Genomic DNA, 13,013 nt, shown 5'->3' on the forward strand with positions numbered 1-13,013 from the left:
AAATAACAGAATAAACTTGTCAAAATTCATAGGAAAATTCTGTACAAACTTCAGAGCTATGACTCCCCTGTTTGCAAATCATATGAAAATAAGCAAGTTGGAATATTTCAGGTGTAATGACTGACCCTGGCAATTCACTCAGAACCTGTAAAATAAACCTAAGTCCCAACAACATTTAGCGTCCTCAGATATGACCCATTCACTCTTTCAATCACCCATCCTATAAATATGTAATAAATACATCCCACATATCAGGCTTTTTGCAGTGTTAAATGGTATCATTACTTCCAAGTGATCTGGTACTAAAATTTGCTACAAATATAAGAAGGATTTTTTAGAGTGAGAAATGAACTCAGACCTCATTCCATACTGGAGCTCCCTTCCTGCCAAGGTAGACGTAATTATTTCATAGTACTATGTTCCTATTTCTGTTGTAGTATCTTTTTATTGCATAATAGGCTATTTGTTGTTTTGGTCTATCTTCCCATTGATCTCTAAGCACCTTATGCACAAGGGATATATATCAAGGGATATATTTCTCATATATATATATATATATACATATATATATATACATATATATATATCCCTTGGGAGAATGGCTTACAATTGTAAGCACTCTAGTGTCCCAGCAACGCTGAAGCACCCCCAGCATTGTTACACCCAACACCATGGATGCAGGGTGCCTCTGACCCCACTGAGGTCATCTCAAGATGTGGCTCCTCAGAGGCTATAGGTCCCTAAGCCTGCCCTGACCTCACTGTAGGTCAGGTTTGGGCAGCCACTGGGGTTCTCCATTTTTAATCTGCCACCACAATGGCTAATGCACCACTCAAGTTTGAGCTCAATTAATCAATCAGATTTAAGCTCTCCAACTCTATTCAAGTTTTTTTTTTTAAAGATTTATTTATTAATTTATACATACAAGAACCAGGATACAGGCCAGATACGTGGGAGGGTGAGAGGATTCACCAGAGAGAGTGAGGGGTACAGAACAGGCAGACTGCCGAAATACACTGCTGCGGGGAGCAGCGGGCGTGACATAAGAGGTCTGCTGCGCCATGTGGGACCCTCTCTGGCTGGCCAGGATTGAACTGGCACTGCAGAAGCTGCAGACAGCTTCAAAGCGTGGCGCTCAACTGCCTGTGCCACCAGGAGAGGACCCCATTCATGGTTTTTAGTTCATCAGGTGAATTGAAAATGGAGCAAGCTTACTGGTGCTTAACCAGCACAAGTCAAATATTTAGGATTGAGAAGTGGCCCAGTCAGGTTGTAGGGTGGTGTTTGTGAAAATGAGATAAGACTGAGAATGACCCAGCTAGAAGACAATCAGTATTTGGACTCTGAAGAGGATTCATCAGAAAAGTTTAGTATAAGATTCAGTGGACCCTTCTTAGACCTTCACAGACTTCACAGACCTTCACAGACTCCAAGATCTTGTAAGACCTTCAGACTTGCATAGATCTTCCCAAAGACTGGGTCACTGCACCTGCCTCTAGCCCTGCCTCTTACATCACCTGCCAAGATCACTGTCAGCCTAGGCTCAATGTCTCACAGAACTGTTTGCTATTGGTTTATGCCAATAGCTCACAAAGAGCTGTAACACTGGTGTCTCTGACACTGACTCCTGGTGACTGGTGCTGACCAGCACTACTGACCAGTGCAGACTAGCATTGCTGACTAGTGACCAGCACTCTGTCTGGCTACCTCTGAGAGCTATTCACCACTTCTGATCATCTGTAACCACCTCCTAGTGCTGTTTCCTTCATTTCTGGTCAGTTGGGTATCCAGTGCTATCCAGCTTGGCCTTCAAACTACTACTGTGGGCTGCTGCAGTGCCACCTGAGTGACCCCACTGGTAATTACGTCCAGCTGCCACTATCAATTGGATCCTGGCCCACTGCTTATCAGTGAGGCACCAGCTCCAGGCCCTCACTGAAAGGACAGCATCATCTTACATGAGCAGCCTTTGTTTTGGACTACTGGACACTGAAGACACTAAGTTGAAACACTGGCCACTGCAAACCTTAGAAACTCTTTCCTTTTCACCAGTCTCCCATTTGTTAAATAAATCCCATTATTGTTGCACTCTAAGCCTGAGTGGTCTTGCAAGCAACTGTCAACACAAATAAATAATGACCTGTCCCCCTCCTTGTCACTTTTTTAATATGAAGTTCTAAGCTGCCAAGATCATTCACATGCACAGTCAGCCTGTGAATACTCTATTTCAAAAGTTTGCTACTTAGTAGTAAGACATACCATTATTTAAATACCATTAAGAAATGCAAGTACAAGTTATATATTGATTTCAAAAATGTGAAGATGAGAGGGAAAAAAGTGCATTTTAGAATTAACAAAGTATCACATAAAAGCATCACAGAGGGAAGCATCACAGAAGGATAGCATCTTCATCAGTTTGAATGATGTAATTTGATCCTTTACACCTGCCAATGCCAATATCCTTGTTATTCCTGAACTTTTCAAGTATACGAAAAAGTACCACACACCAAGTGACTTAGATCTTATTTTGACTTAGCTAATTTGTTTTCTCATGGTTTTGGAGGATAGAAATTCAAAATCAGGCCATCAGTAGAGTGGTTCCTTAAGAGGACTATGGGGGAAGGATCTAGTCCAAGCCTTTCTTCTTCTTCTTCTTTTTTTTAAAGGCTTATTTTATTTATTTATGCATACAAGAGGTGCAGGCCGGGTGTGTGAGGGGTGAGAGGATTCACCAGAGACAGAGTAGGAAGCAGAACAGGTGGATCTACTGAAATATGCTGCTGAGGAGAGCAGTTGGTGAGATAGGAGAGGTCTGCTGTGCCATGTGGGTCAGCTCCCTGAAACTGGTGCCACAGGGGCTGCAGATAGCTTCATAGTGCTGAGGCTTAACCCCTTGTGCCACTGGGGAGGCCCCAAGCCTTTCTTCTTGGCTTATAGATTGGCTGTATTCTTCTAGGGTCTCTTCACATCATCTTCTGTTGATCTATTTCTTTGTCTAAAGTCCCCTTTTATAGACAACAGCTGAATTGAATTAGGGTCCATTGTAATGATCTCAATTTAACTTAATTTTCTCTAAAAACCCGATGTCCAAATAAGAACTCTTTTTGAGGTATGAGGGATTAAGGTCTCAACATATATTTTTTGAGGGGGACATAATTCAGCTTGAAATACGTGTAATAGTTTTTTTTTTTCTTTTTACAAGAGCTAACATCACTGGGTTTCTCTTATTTACAACCAAAAGATATTTTCTGGTCAGTAAATTCTAATTTCCATCCCAGAGGTCATTAAATATTCATCTACGTGCCAGCAAATTTCCAGAAATGGGTGATAATATGCACAGGCACAATTTTCACTTAACCAATTTGGTTCCTTCTGCACAGTTCTTGAGAGAAATAAGAAGTTCAGGATGACATATGGACAAGGAAATATGGACTCTAATTGTGATCATTCTATTATAAATGAAGCTAGCCAATTCAACTACAAAAGGAATAGTGAGTTCATTTTAAAGGGAACTAGCATCAAGTTATAAAATAACATTATTTTTAAGGGTGAAAATATCTATTTAGATAAAAATATTTTGATTCTACCACTTGCTTTATAATACTGGGTGAACACATGAACAGAGCTAGAGATCTCGTCCCTCATTTATATAAAGGGAAAAGCTGGGTGATTGTAAAAACCTAATTAAAAGTATTTGTGAGGCCCTTGGCAAACTATAGGTCATTATACAGAAGTATTGTGGTTTTTCCCCCACTTAACTGATATTGAAATACTTTGAAGTAAAGTGTCTTTGACTTTGAAATAACTTGATAAAACTGTGTATACTTTACCTGCATTATATCAATCTTCACAATCTCAGGAAGCAGTTTAATCTATTATTCATCTCAATTCTAAGATAATAAAATTAAAATAATGAGACTAAGAAATATTTCCAAAATCAGTCAATTAACAATGAATTGTGTAATTCAGATTGGAATACAAGTAATGCACATTCAGAGCTGAAGCTCTTCAGGGAGGTGATATATAAGGAGTCACAGAATACATTCACAGAGATACACATTAACTATACAAAAGGACAATGTAAAAATACTGGTCACAGATGCTTCTTGACAATATTTATTACATTTTATTTATTTATTTATTTTTAAGATTTATTCATTCAAGAACTCGGGTACAGGCCAGGGGTCTGGGGGGTGAGAGGATTCACCAGAGACAGAGTGGGGAATAGAACTTCAGACTGAAGTACATTGCTGAGGGGAGCAGTGGGCAAGACAGGAGAGGTCTGCTGTGCCATGTGGGTCACTCCCTGGCCAGCCAGGGATCGAACTTGTGCTACAGTGGCTGCTGATAGCTTCATAGGTTGTGTCTTAACCCTTTGCACCACCAAGGAAGTCCCTTTATTACATTTTAAATGAGACTAAAGCATGTGCTTATCCTCTGGTTCTGAAAACACAACAGATGACAGAGTAAGTCCTCTAGAAGCTGAAAGACCAATATGTGGACAGGACTTCCATCTGAGTGCAACAGCTTCAAACAGCAACTGGCTCTCTATGCACAAGGACTACCTGCCTAATAATCAGTGTGACTACTTTCACAAGTTGAGTCTCTCCATCTTGTATTTCTGCTCACTAAGCAGTCTGTAATGGTTGTTTTTAGCATCTCTTTAGATATTGATGTTGTTTTGGTGTTTTTGCTTATACTTCACTGAGTTTTTCCATTGAAGTGTCTGTTCGATGAATGTCCTCTATCAGCTTGCCATCTTGGAACTATTGTTCTGATATACTCTTGCAAGTCTCACTTCCTACTGAAGTCAAAAGGGCACCCATATCTTGTGCCCATAGCATGACTGATGACAAGCTCACCAGGAGAGTGGAAAGCATTCTCTGAACTTTTGTATACTTAATTTTTCCCCAAAACTTAAAAAAAGGCACAACATTGAAAAAAGTCAATTCCCTTGGGCAATGAAAAAGTTGTAGTAACACTGAGAATCCTTAGAAATGTGATTGTTGCTTCAACTGTAGGAAGTGGAGCTCCTCCGTCTGAGCCTCTGGGTTAAAGATATCACAAAAGAATGAAGAATGAGCTTGACTGTGACCATAGAGATTCTGTCCCACTTACTCACCCAGTACTCACCTGAGAAAGTAGCTTTGAGGTCCATGGTCAGAAAGAAGCATCTGTAGATCCAGAAATTCTTATTAGGTTTTATGTCTACTGTCTTTCTCTTTCCACAGCCCAGTTACAGTCTGCCACCATGATTCTCTCCTCTTTTCCTAGATCTCCATTGTTTATGGGTAAGACCACTCTTGCACACTATGTGTGCAAGAATGTGAACTTGGAATGCGGAAGACAGAGACTTGAATCACATTTGATTCATATCATATAGTAGCTTTAGGACTGTGATAAGTTCATCTTGTTCTCAGCACTTCAGTTTTCTCTTTTGTACTTAGGGCAATGAGAGTTAACTTTCAGAAGTATTTTGAGGATTGCATGAGGTAACACCTACAAACACAAAGATTCTAAATAAAAGTTCTTACTTTTCCTTCTTCTTCCCAACTTAACTGCAAAAAGAAATGAAAATAATTCTGAAGGAGAACATTAAATTGATCATTTTGAAAAGATAACATATCTACCTATTTCTCTATAGACACAAACCTGCAGTATTCATCCATAATTAGTGGTTAAAAGCACAGACCCTGGAGCCAAACTATACTAGGCTCGAAGGATAAGTCTTTCAAAAATGTTTTGATAGACCTCATCAAAGGACCCAGCCTAGGCCTCCCAAGATGTGTCACCTTGGTATTTGGATTGTTTCAAGGTAAGGATTTCATGAAAAACTGCAACCATTACCTTAACAGTCTAGAATAATCAATTTGGGGGTATGATCCAGATTTATTTCCAAAAATAATCTTTTCTCAGGGCAAACATCTAGTTACAAAGCATCTGATTTTTGTTACATGAATAATTCTGCTCTTTCCTTGAAATTCCAAGGCCCTCTTTCATTCTTTAACTCAGGATAAAAACCCTTTGTGCAATTTACTCTAGAATGTACAGTTGTGTAGGTTCTCCATACATATGTAATTAAATTTGCTAATTTTCTCCTACTAGTATGTCTGATGTTGATTTGATTATTCAATGAGGTAGAGAAAAAACTCAGGTGGTTTGGTGGAAATTTCCTCTCACATCTACAGGCTTATATATATCCTTTTATAGTTAAGTGCTTCCTTTGTAAAATGAGTATAATAAATTGAACAACTTTATTAGATTGTTAAGAGTTAAGCAGGTGAAACATACAACAAAACTGAAAGATACTAAGTGCTTCCTAAGTGGTAATTCCTGATTCTCATAGTAAAACCTTTTAGATGAATAGAGATATAGAAATAGATAGATAGATAGATAGATAGATAGATAGATAGATAGATAGATAGATATTTATCATAATATTTCAATCTCCTAAAACAGAGTTTTGCCAAATACCTGTGCCAGTTTCTCTAAGTTGTTTTGGGCTAGCTATATTATCTTTTAGAAGTATCATTTTGTGTTAATAGGTTACATAGTTTTTTGCAAAGGAAAAAAAGAGAGGCCATTTAAACTAATTTTTCCTCCATAGTAGAGAATGGGAACCAACATTTATTAATTCTGTATTCTTATGTTCTATTGGTAAGCCTCCCCGGTGGCGCAGCGATTGAGCGCTGGGTTGCCAAGCTGCCCGCAGCCTCTACAGCGCCAGTTCCATCCCTGGCCACCAGGTGAGGGTCCCACATGGCGCGCAGACCTCTCCTGCCGCCCGCTGCTCCCCTCAGCAGTGTACTTTGGTCCTTCTGCCTGCTCTGCTCCCCGCTCTGGCTCTGGTGAATTTTCTCACCCTCCCACGCTTCTGACTGTACCCAGTGCTTGCATAAATAAATAAATAAATAAATAAATAAATAAAATAAATGATGGTGATGTGTTTTTCATTATTTAATTTGACTGTAAAATAGCTTTGCAAATAGCTATATTACCCAGAGTCTAAAAATGTCAGTGACTATTTTGGATTTAGGCTAGTAGATTATCTCAATATTGATTCATTCAATCAATCAGTATTTACTGGAAATCTGTTATGTACCAGTTTTAGAAGACAAACAGAAAATCTTTGCTCTTCTAGAGCTTTCATTATATTGGGATAGAAGATGGCCAACAAATAAACAATTAAGATAGATAGTATGACAAATTACGTACCATAGAGAAAAATAAATCAGGGAAAGCAAAATCAGGTGTTGTAAAGTACAAATAAGAATTGCAATTTAATATAGCATGGTTAGAGAATGTCTCACTGAAAGTGCACCTATAAGCATTGGTATGAGAGATCAAGAGATGAGTGCATCGAGATCCTTGCCATAGTAGTGAGGGACTAGGATAGACTGGGCCCTGGGATATATAACAAGACAGAAAATTCAATAACAAGAAAAAAGTCCATGACACTATCACTGGTTAATCTATGTTAAGACATTGGCCAAGGTTGACCAATGAAGAAACTGCATGATCACCACAGCTTATCTCCCTGGATGGAAAACATGAGCATAAATACGAAAACCCCAAGGTTGTTTTCACTAGTGGCAACCCATTCAGCACCTTTCTCTTGTGAGTGCTAGTCTGTTTCTTCAACCCTTGTGGCTTTGCATTAGAGAGCTGGCCTGTGTCTTTGAATAAACTTCCTTTGGTTTTCTTACTGCTGCGTGCAGTGTTTCAATTCTTTGTTACACAGGCTGCGGTTCTGGTTCGTCATATCATGTCATGTCACATGTTTGGCGGCTCATCCACAACAACCTCCCAGGCAGTGCAACAGCAGGGGCCAGGAGGCTGCTGTACAAACCACAGCAGCAGCACCACAAAGGGGAGACCTAAAGGATGTGGGTTCACACATCCTCGACTCAGGGAAATAAATGTGAAGGAGTTGAGTGTTCTCCACTGGCCATGTGCAGTGTGATAGGAGCGAGGACAGTATGTTGAGCTGCACTCCCCGTCCTTTACAACTCACCACTGGCACTGACATTTTGATGTTCACTGAAAATGTCTAGGACAGCAGACTCACAGGTCTGGAATCCCGAGAAGAAGACGATCTGAAGTGAGTGACACAAACGCAAGCTTACCACCCACCCAGAGCATTCACACCGGTGTCTTGTCACCTCCAAGCCCCTGCCTCACCTCCTGACTCAGCAACTGAAAGATTAACTCTCTGATCTATGGAAGCCCAAAAGGCAAAACATCCAAAATCATAAGATGTAAGATCTTTGGATGTAAGATCTAAAATCATAAAATATAGGCAAAACATCAACATTGGCCACAGTTTTGTCTTTGTGTATTCGCCTCCAACTGCAAGGGAAACAACAGCACATAAACAATTGGGAGTACATCAAACAAAAAAAAAAATTCTACAACGGAAGAAACTATCATTAAAACAAAAAAGACCCTATTCAATGGGAGAATATATTTTCATAATGTACATCTGACTGATACCTATGATTCACAAAGAACTCCAATAACACAACCAAAACAAATAACCCAATCAAAAATTGGGCATTGGAGCTAAACAGACACTTCTCCAAAGAAGATATACGAATGTCCACTAGATACATGAAAAAATGTTCCTCATCACTTATCACCAGGGAAATGCAAATGAGGTACAACCTCTCACCTGTGAGTATGACCCATATCAAAAAGACAAGAAACCAAGTGTTGGTGATGGTGCAGACAGAGGGGAACTCTGGCACGATGTATTTGGGAAAGTACACTGATGTAGCCCCTACGGAAAACCGCGGGGCGCTGCTCCCAAGCTGGGGGGTCAGGGAATGGCTCTTGAAACCCTCTGGTCAATATTGAAAAGAGGCCTCTGCAGAACACTAGTGAGAGCAGGCAAGGAGTTAGCGTTTATTGGTTGGTGAAAGGGCAAAATAGAGAGCTTCCAGGAGCTCTCTCTGCGCATGACATAGACTCTCCGAGGTGAACTGGTGTCTATAGGACTGTGGTTTGAAGACAAAGGAATTAAATTTAATAAAGTTTACCGATAGGTTGAGAAAGCAAAGAGAATGCACTTGGCTAAAGTCCATTTATTGTTGCTAATTGTGGGCACTTATCAGCTACACCTTGGTGGTTGTGCAGACTCACGCCAACTCTCATAGAGGGTGGGTGCCCGCTGCTCCCGTTACCGGTTTGCTCCCAAAATGACTTTTCTTCTGGGTCTGCAACTCCTTTTTCTTCCCATAGCAGCCAAGTTTATACGCAATGAAAAAACAGCTTAAGGATGCTCAGACTCGGGAAAAGTCAGTAAAAAGACAGTGTGGGTGGGACAAGGAAATTTATGGCAGCAGGTGTCTGGGAATTTGTCAGACTTGTTTAACCTCTTGTTTACCAATCCGTGGGAACAGCAAAATTTTGTCTTTGCGTCCTGTCCCTGCCTGGGACCCTGCCAGCCTTAGGATTAACAGAAAAAACAAAGAGACAAAAACTAAAGGACTAATTCCAGCACAGCTCGTTTTCCAGGTTTTTAAAATCCTCAACACAAACCCTAGGCTGTCTGATTGCTTTGCTAATCGTCAGCAGTCAGAATTGACTGGGGGCGAGAAAAGTCACGAGCGAACTACAACTCCCAGCAGTCATAGCGAGAGCCCAAACTCTCAATTTCCTAGCGAGAGCTCCCGAAGTTGCCCACCTAAGCCAGTTCCGCCCGCACCTTCAGAGGGCGGCAGCGGGTTCCGGCCCACAGCAGGTGCCGCGCGGAGCCGCAGCCAAGCCCACCAGGCCGGAGCCGGACCCGGAAGCGGGGGCCGCGGGAGGCTGAACCGGCGTCAGGACGTGTGTTGTGATGTCACTTCCGCAGGGCGGGGCCTCCAGCTATCCCGCGTAAATTGAAATGTCCGGCCCTTCGCGCCCGGCTGCAGCCCGGCTGAGTTCTGCGTCGCCGGCCGCGGATGCTCTGAGTGGGGCGCGTTGGGCACGCGTTTCGGAGCACCCGCCTGCTAGGTATGGGGCGGTGGGCACGGCCCTTTCCCAAGAGTGAGCGAGCGGGCTGCGGGGCTCCTGATGGCTCCCGCGGAGTCGGCTCTGCGCGTCCCGCGGCCTCTCCTCGTGGGATTCAGTCTTTCGGGAAGGGAAGGGGAAGGTCCCGCGCGCGCTTTCCGATCCTGAAGGCGCAGGGTGGGGGCTCTGCCTGAGTCAGGCTTGTGGGGTGTGGGGGGATGTTGGCACCTGGGTAGGGATGCAGTGGGCGCACCTCACGAGATCCCGCCCTCTGTGCAGACGGTTCCCCGCGGAGCAGGCACCCGTTTGTGGGACCCAGTTTTTCCAAAGTGAGCAGTGTCTACGTGAATACGCTCTCCGACCTTGCAAGTGTCGACACATAAAATCTCACCTTAATGTTGTGCAGGCACAGGGGAACGGGTCATCAGGAATGAGCTCGCGGGCCCCCCCTGCACCTGCCTGTGAAGCAGAGGCGTGAAGGGAAATTGCTGCGGTTTCCAGGAGCGCGGTAGGTGATTTCCTTAAGATGAGAGGTGCCGCATGGCCGGCAGTTATTCTTACTGTGCTGAAGAAGAAATACTTACCTAGACGATTTCCCTAGCTTCGAAGAAACTTCCATTAGTTTCACGATATGTTTTGTCAGTTTTCCTCGAAGTAAAAGAAAACGCTTTTTGGTGGTATTATCTGAGACAGAGGAGACTAATTGTTTTTCTTAAACTATGACTTGAGGACCACCTGCATCCAAATTATCTGCTTGTTTAAAATTCTGAACTCCTCACTTCACTGCAGAACAAGTGGAACACAGTCACTGAATGTGTTGAGAATCTATGAATTTCTGAAAATTGCAAACTGCTGGAGTAAAGCAACAGAGCTTGGATACAGTAGTTAACAGGGTAAGACTGACTTATGATCCTGTGCTTTCTTCTCACCTTTCTCCCAAGTTTTATGTTTACTGGGTGAGATTTATGTTGTGAAGTGCTAAACAATTGCTCAGTACCTATGGCTTTCTTTTACCTTTTGTCCTGTGGAGTTGGGGAAAGTAGTTGCTTGGAAAGGCCTGTGGCAGCTCCAGAATTTCTGTACAGAAACAGCATAGGTACCACAACCTGGATGGAAGGGGGTGGAAAGTTCAAGCAATTGTCTTTAAAATGTATTTGCACAACAAGCAATTTCACATTTGTTTAGGGTAACTTTTAGAGAGTGATAGAGTTGCTCCTATGCACCACCACTGCTAATGAACAGAATGTTCATTGCTTGGACTAATGCATTCTGATGACAGTTAATTTCACTGGCAAGTGCAGCTCTGGTTATATATTTCTGTTTGATTATTTAATTTATTTATTTCTCAATTGAAATACCTACATTTTCTAGAAATTGTTTTGAATTTGCAGTCCTATGCTATTTTGTATGTTGACCCTTAAATATACAAAAGCAATGTGGTGCTCTAGCATGTACAACTTTGTAGATGTTTACAATATTTTTTTGGAGAGAAGGCTCATACTTTGTTAGCACCTTCTCTGTACCTTGCACTGTGTTAAGGGCTTTGTGGCATATATTATGATTACAAGTGTGAAAGCACCTTGGAAAGAATAACATTAAGGAACTCTCAAGTGGCTTTAGAGTTAATATTAGTGATTATTGTGATATTCTAGACTGTAGAAATTGTTAGGGAGGAGTCCAGTTAAAATATTAAAGAGCAATAACCTCAGTTCATGCTAGAGCACCACTATCTAAACGCTAGTGGTTACTATATCTGCTTACAAGCTCTTTTCCCTTAATTTTCTAAAACTTTTGGGCAAATATGTTTTGTTTTAAATATTACTGTTTATCCTTCTCCTTTCATGTCATGTAGTTAACTTGGCATAATGGGAATACAAGGATTGCTGCAATTTATCAAAGAAGCTTCTGAACCCATCCATGTGAGGAAGTATAAAGGACAAGTAGTAGCTGTAGATACATATTGCTGGCTTCACAAAGGAGCTATTGCTTGTGCTGAAAAACTAGCTAAAGGTGAACCTACCGATAGGTAAGTTTGAACCTTATGCTAATTCTTTGCCAATTAGGAGTGAAACAGTTCTTTTTCAGAAAGGGAGTGTTTTCATTCAGTGCCACATTTATCAAGTAGCAAGGGATTACTTCCTTCCAAGACAGAGGTGTAGTTTATATTCTTTGTGGTAAGCTAGAATATCAGAGCACTGATGGACAAAGACCAGTAAGACCAGTTTTTTTTTTTTTTTTAATATAAAATAACCTTTTAACAATATTCTGAAAATTCATGGTGATTTCAGACCTTTATTTTCTTAGGTATAGATAGCAGAATGGGGCAGTTGGTCCGAAGGAACAAGACCATCTGACTCCCTTTTACTTCACTTGGGCCCAAAAAAGTTAATAATAACTATGATTTCAGGCAGGATCAATGGATGAAAGTCCTCTGTGTTTTTGTTAGTAGAAACATTAGAAAAATAAGTGGTTTTGGACTGAGATTTTCTACAGATTTTCGCACTATTATGTATTTTCTGTATATGTATTAATAATTTGCCTTCCAGAGGAAAGGCTCATAGATCTTAATTATTAATTTTTTTTTTAATTTTTTTTTTTTTAAAGATTTTTTATTTTTATTTATTTATATAAGCACTGGGTACAGTCAGAAGCGAGGGAGGGTGAGAGCATTCACCAGAGCCAGAGTGGGGAGCAGAGCAGGCAGAAGTACCCAAGTACACTGCTGAGGGGAGCAGCGGGCGGCAGGAGAGGTCTGCGCGCCATGTGGGACCCTCCTCTGGCGGCTGGGGAGCAGCCGGGGATTGAACCGGCTCTGCAGAGGCTGCAGGCAGCTTTGCAACCCAGCGCTCAACCGCTGCGCCACCGGGGCGGCCCAATTATTAATTATTTAAGTGTAATTGGTAATAGGTAAAATGTGTTGAACTTGTTTGTTTCCTAGAAAGGGGAAAAGACATTTTTGAATGGTGAATGTATTAGGCTTTCAGGCTGATCAGGTTAGTTTCAACAAAAGTGACCTGCAC

At 41.5% G+C, this 13,013-nt stretch overlaps 1 protein-coding gene across 2 annotated transcripts in view; it reads left to right on the forward strand.

Moving 5' to 3' along the window:
• Positions 1-9,879: 9,879 nt before the first annotated feature.
• EXO1 (exonuclease 1) overlaps positions 9,880-13,013 on the forward strand; it is a 43,461-nt gene continuing 40,327 nt past the window's right edge. For both annotated transcript variants that reach the window (XM_054694921.1, XM_037510286.2), the window contains exons 1-4: positions 9,880-9,996; positions 10,400-10,501; positions 10,783-10,886; positions 11,846-12,019. In XM_054694921.1, coding sequence (XP_054550896.1) covers positions 11,859-12,019 — 161 coding nt within the window. In that variant the 5' untranslated portion in view covers positions 9,880-9,996; positions 10,400-10,501; positions 10,783-10,886; positions 11,846-11,858. The remainder of the gene's footprint in view (positions 9,997-10,399; positions 10,502-10,782; positions 10,887-11,845; positions 12,020-13,013) is intronic.

The sequence above is a fragment of the Talpa occidentalis genome, unplaced genomic scaffold (assembly GCF_014898055.3).
Source record: "Talpa occidentalis isolate TD23 unplaced genomic scaffold, MPIMG_talOcc4v2.1 talOcc4.14, whole genome shotgun sequence".
In the NCBI taxonomy this organism is placed as follows: domain Eukaryota; kingdom Metazoa; phylum Chordata; class Mammalia; order Eulipotyphla; family Talpidae; genus Talpa; species Talpa occidentalis.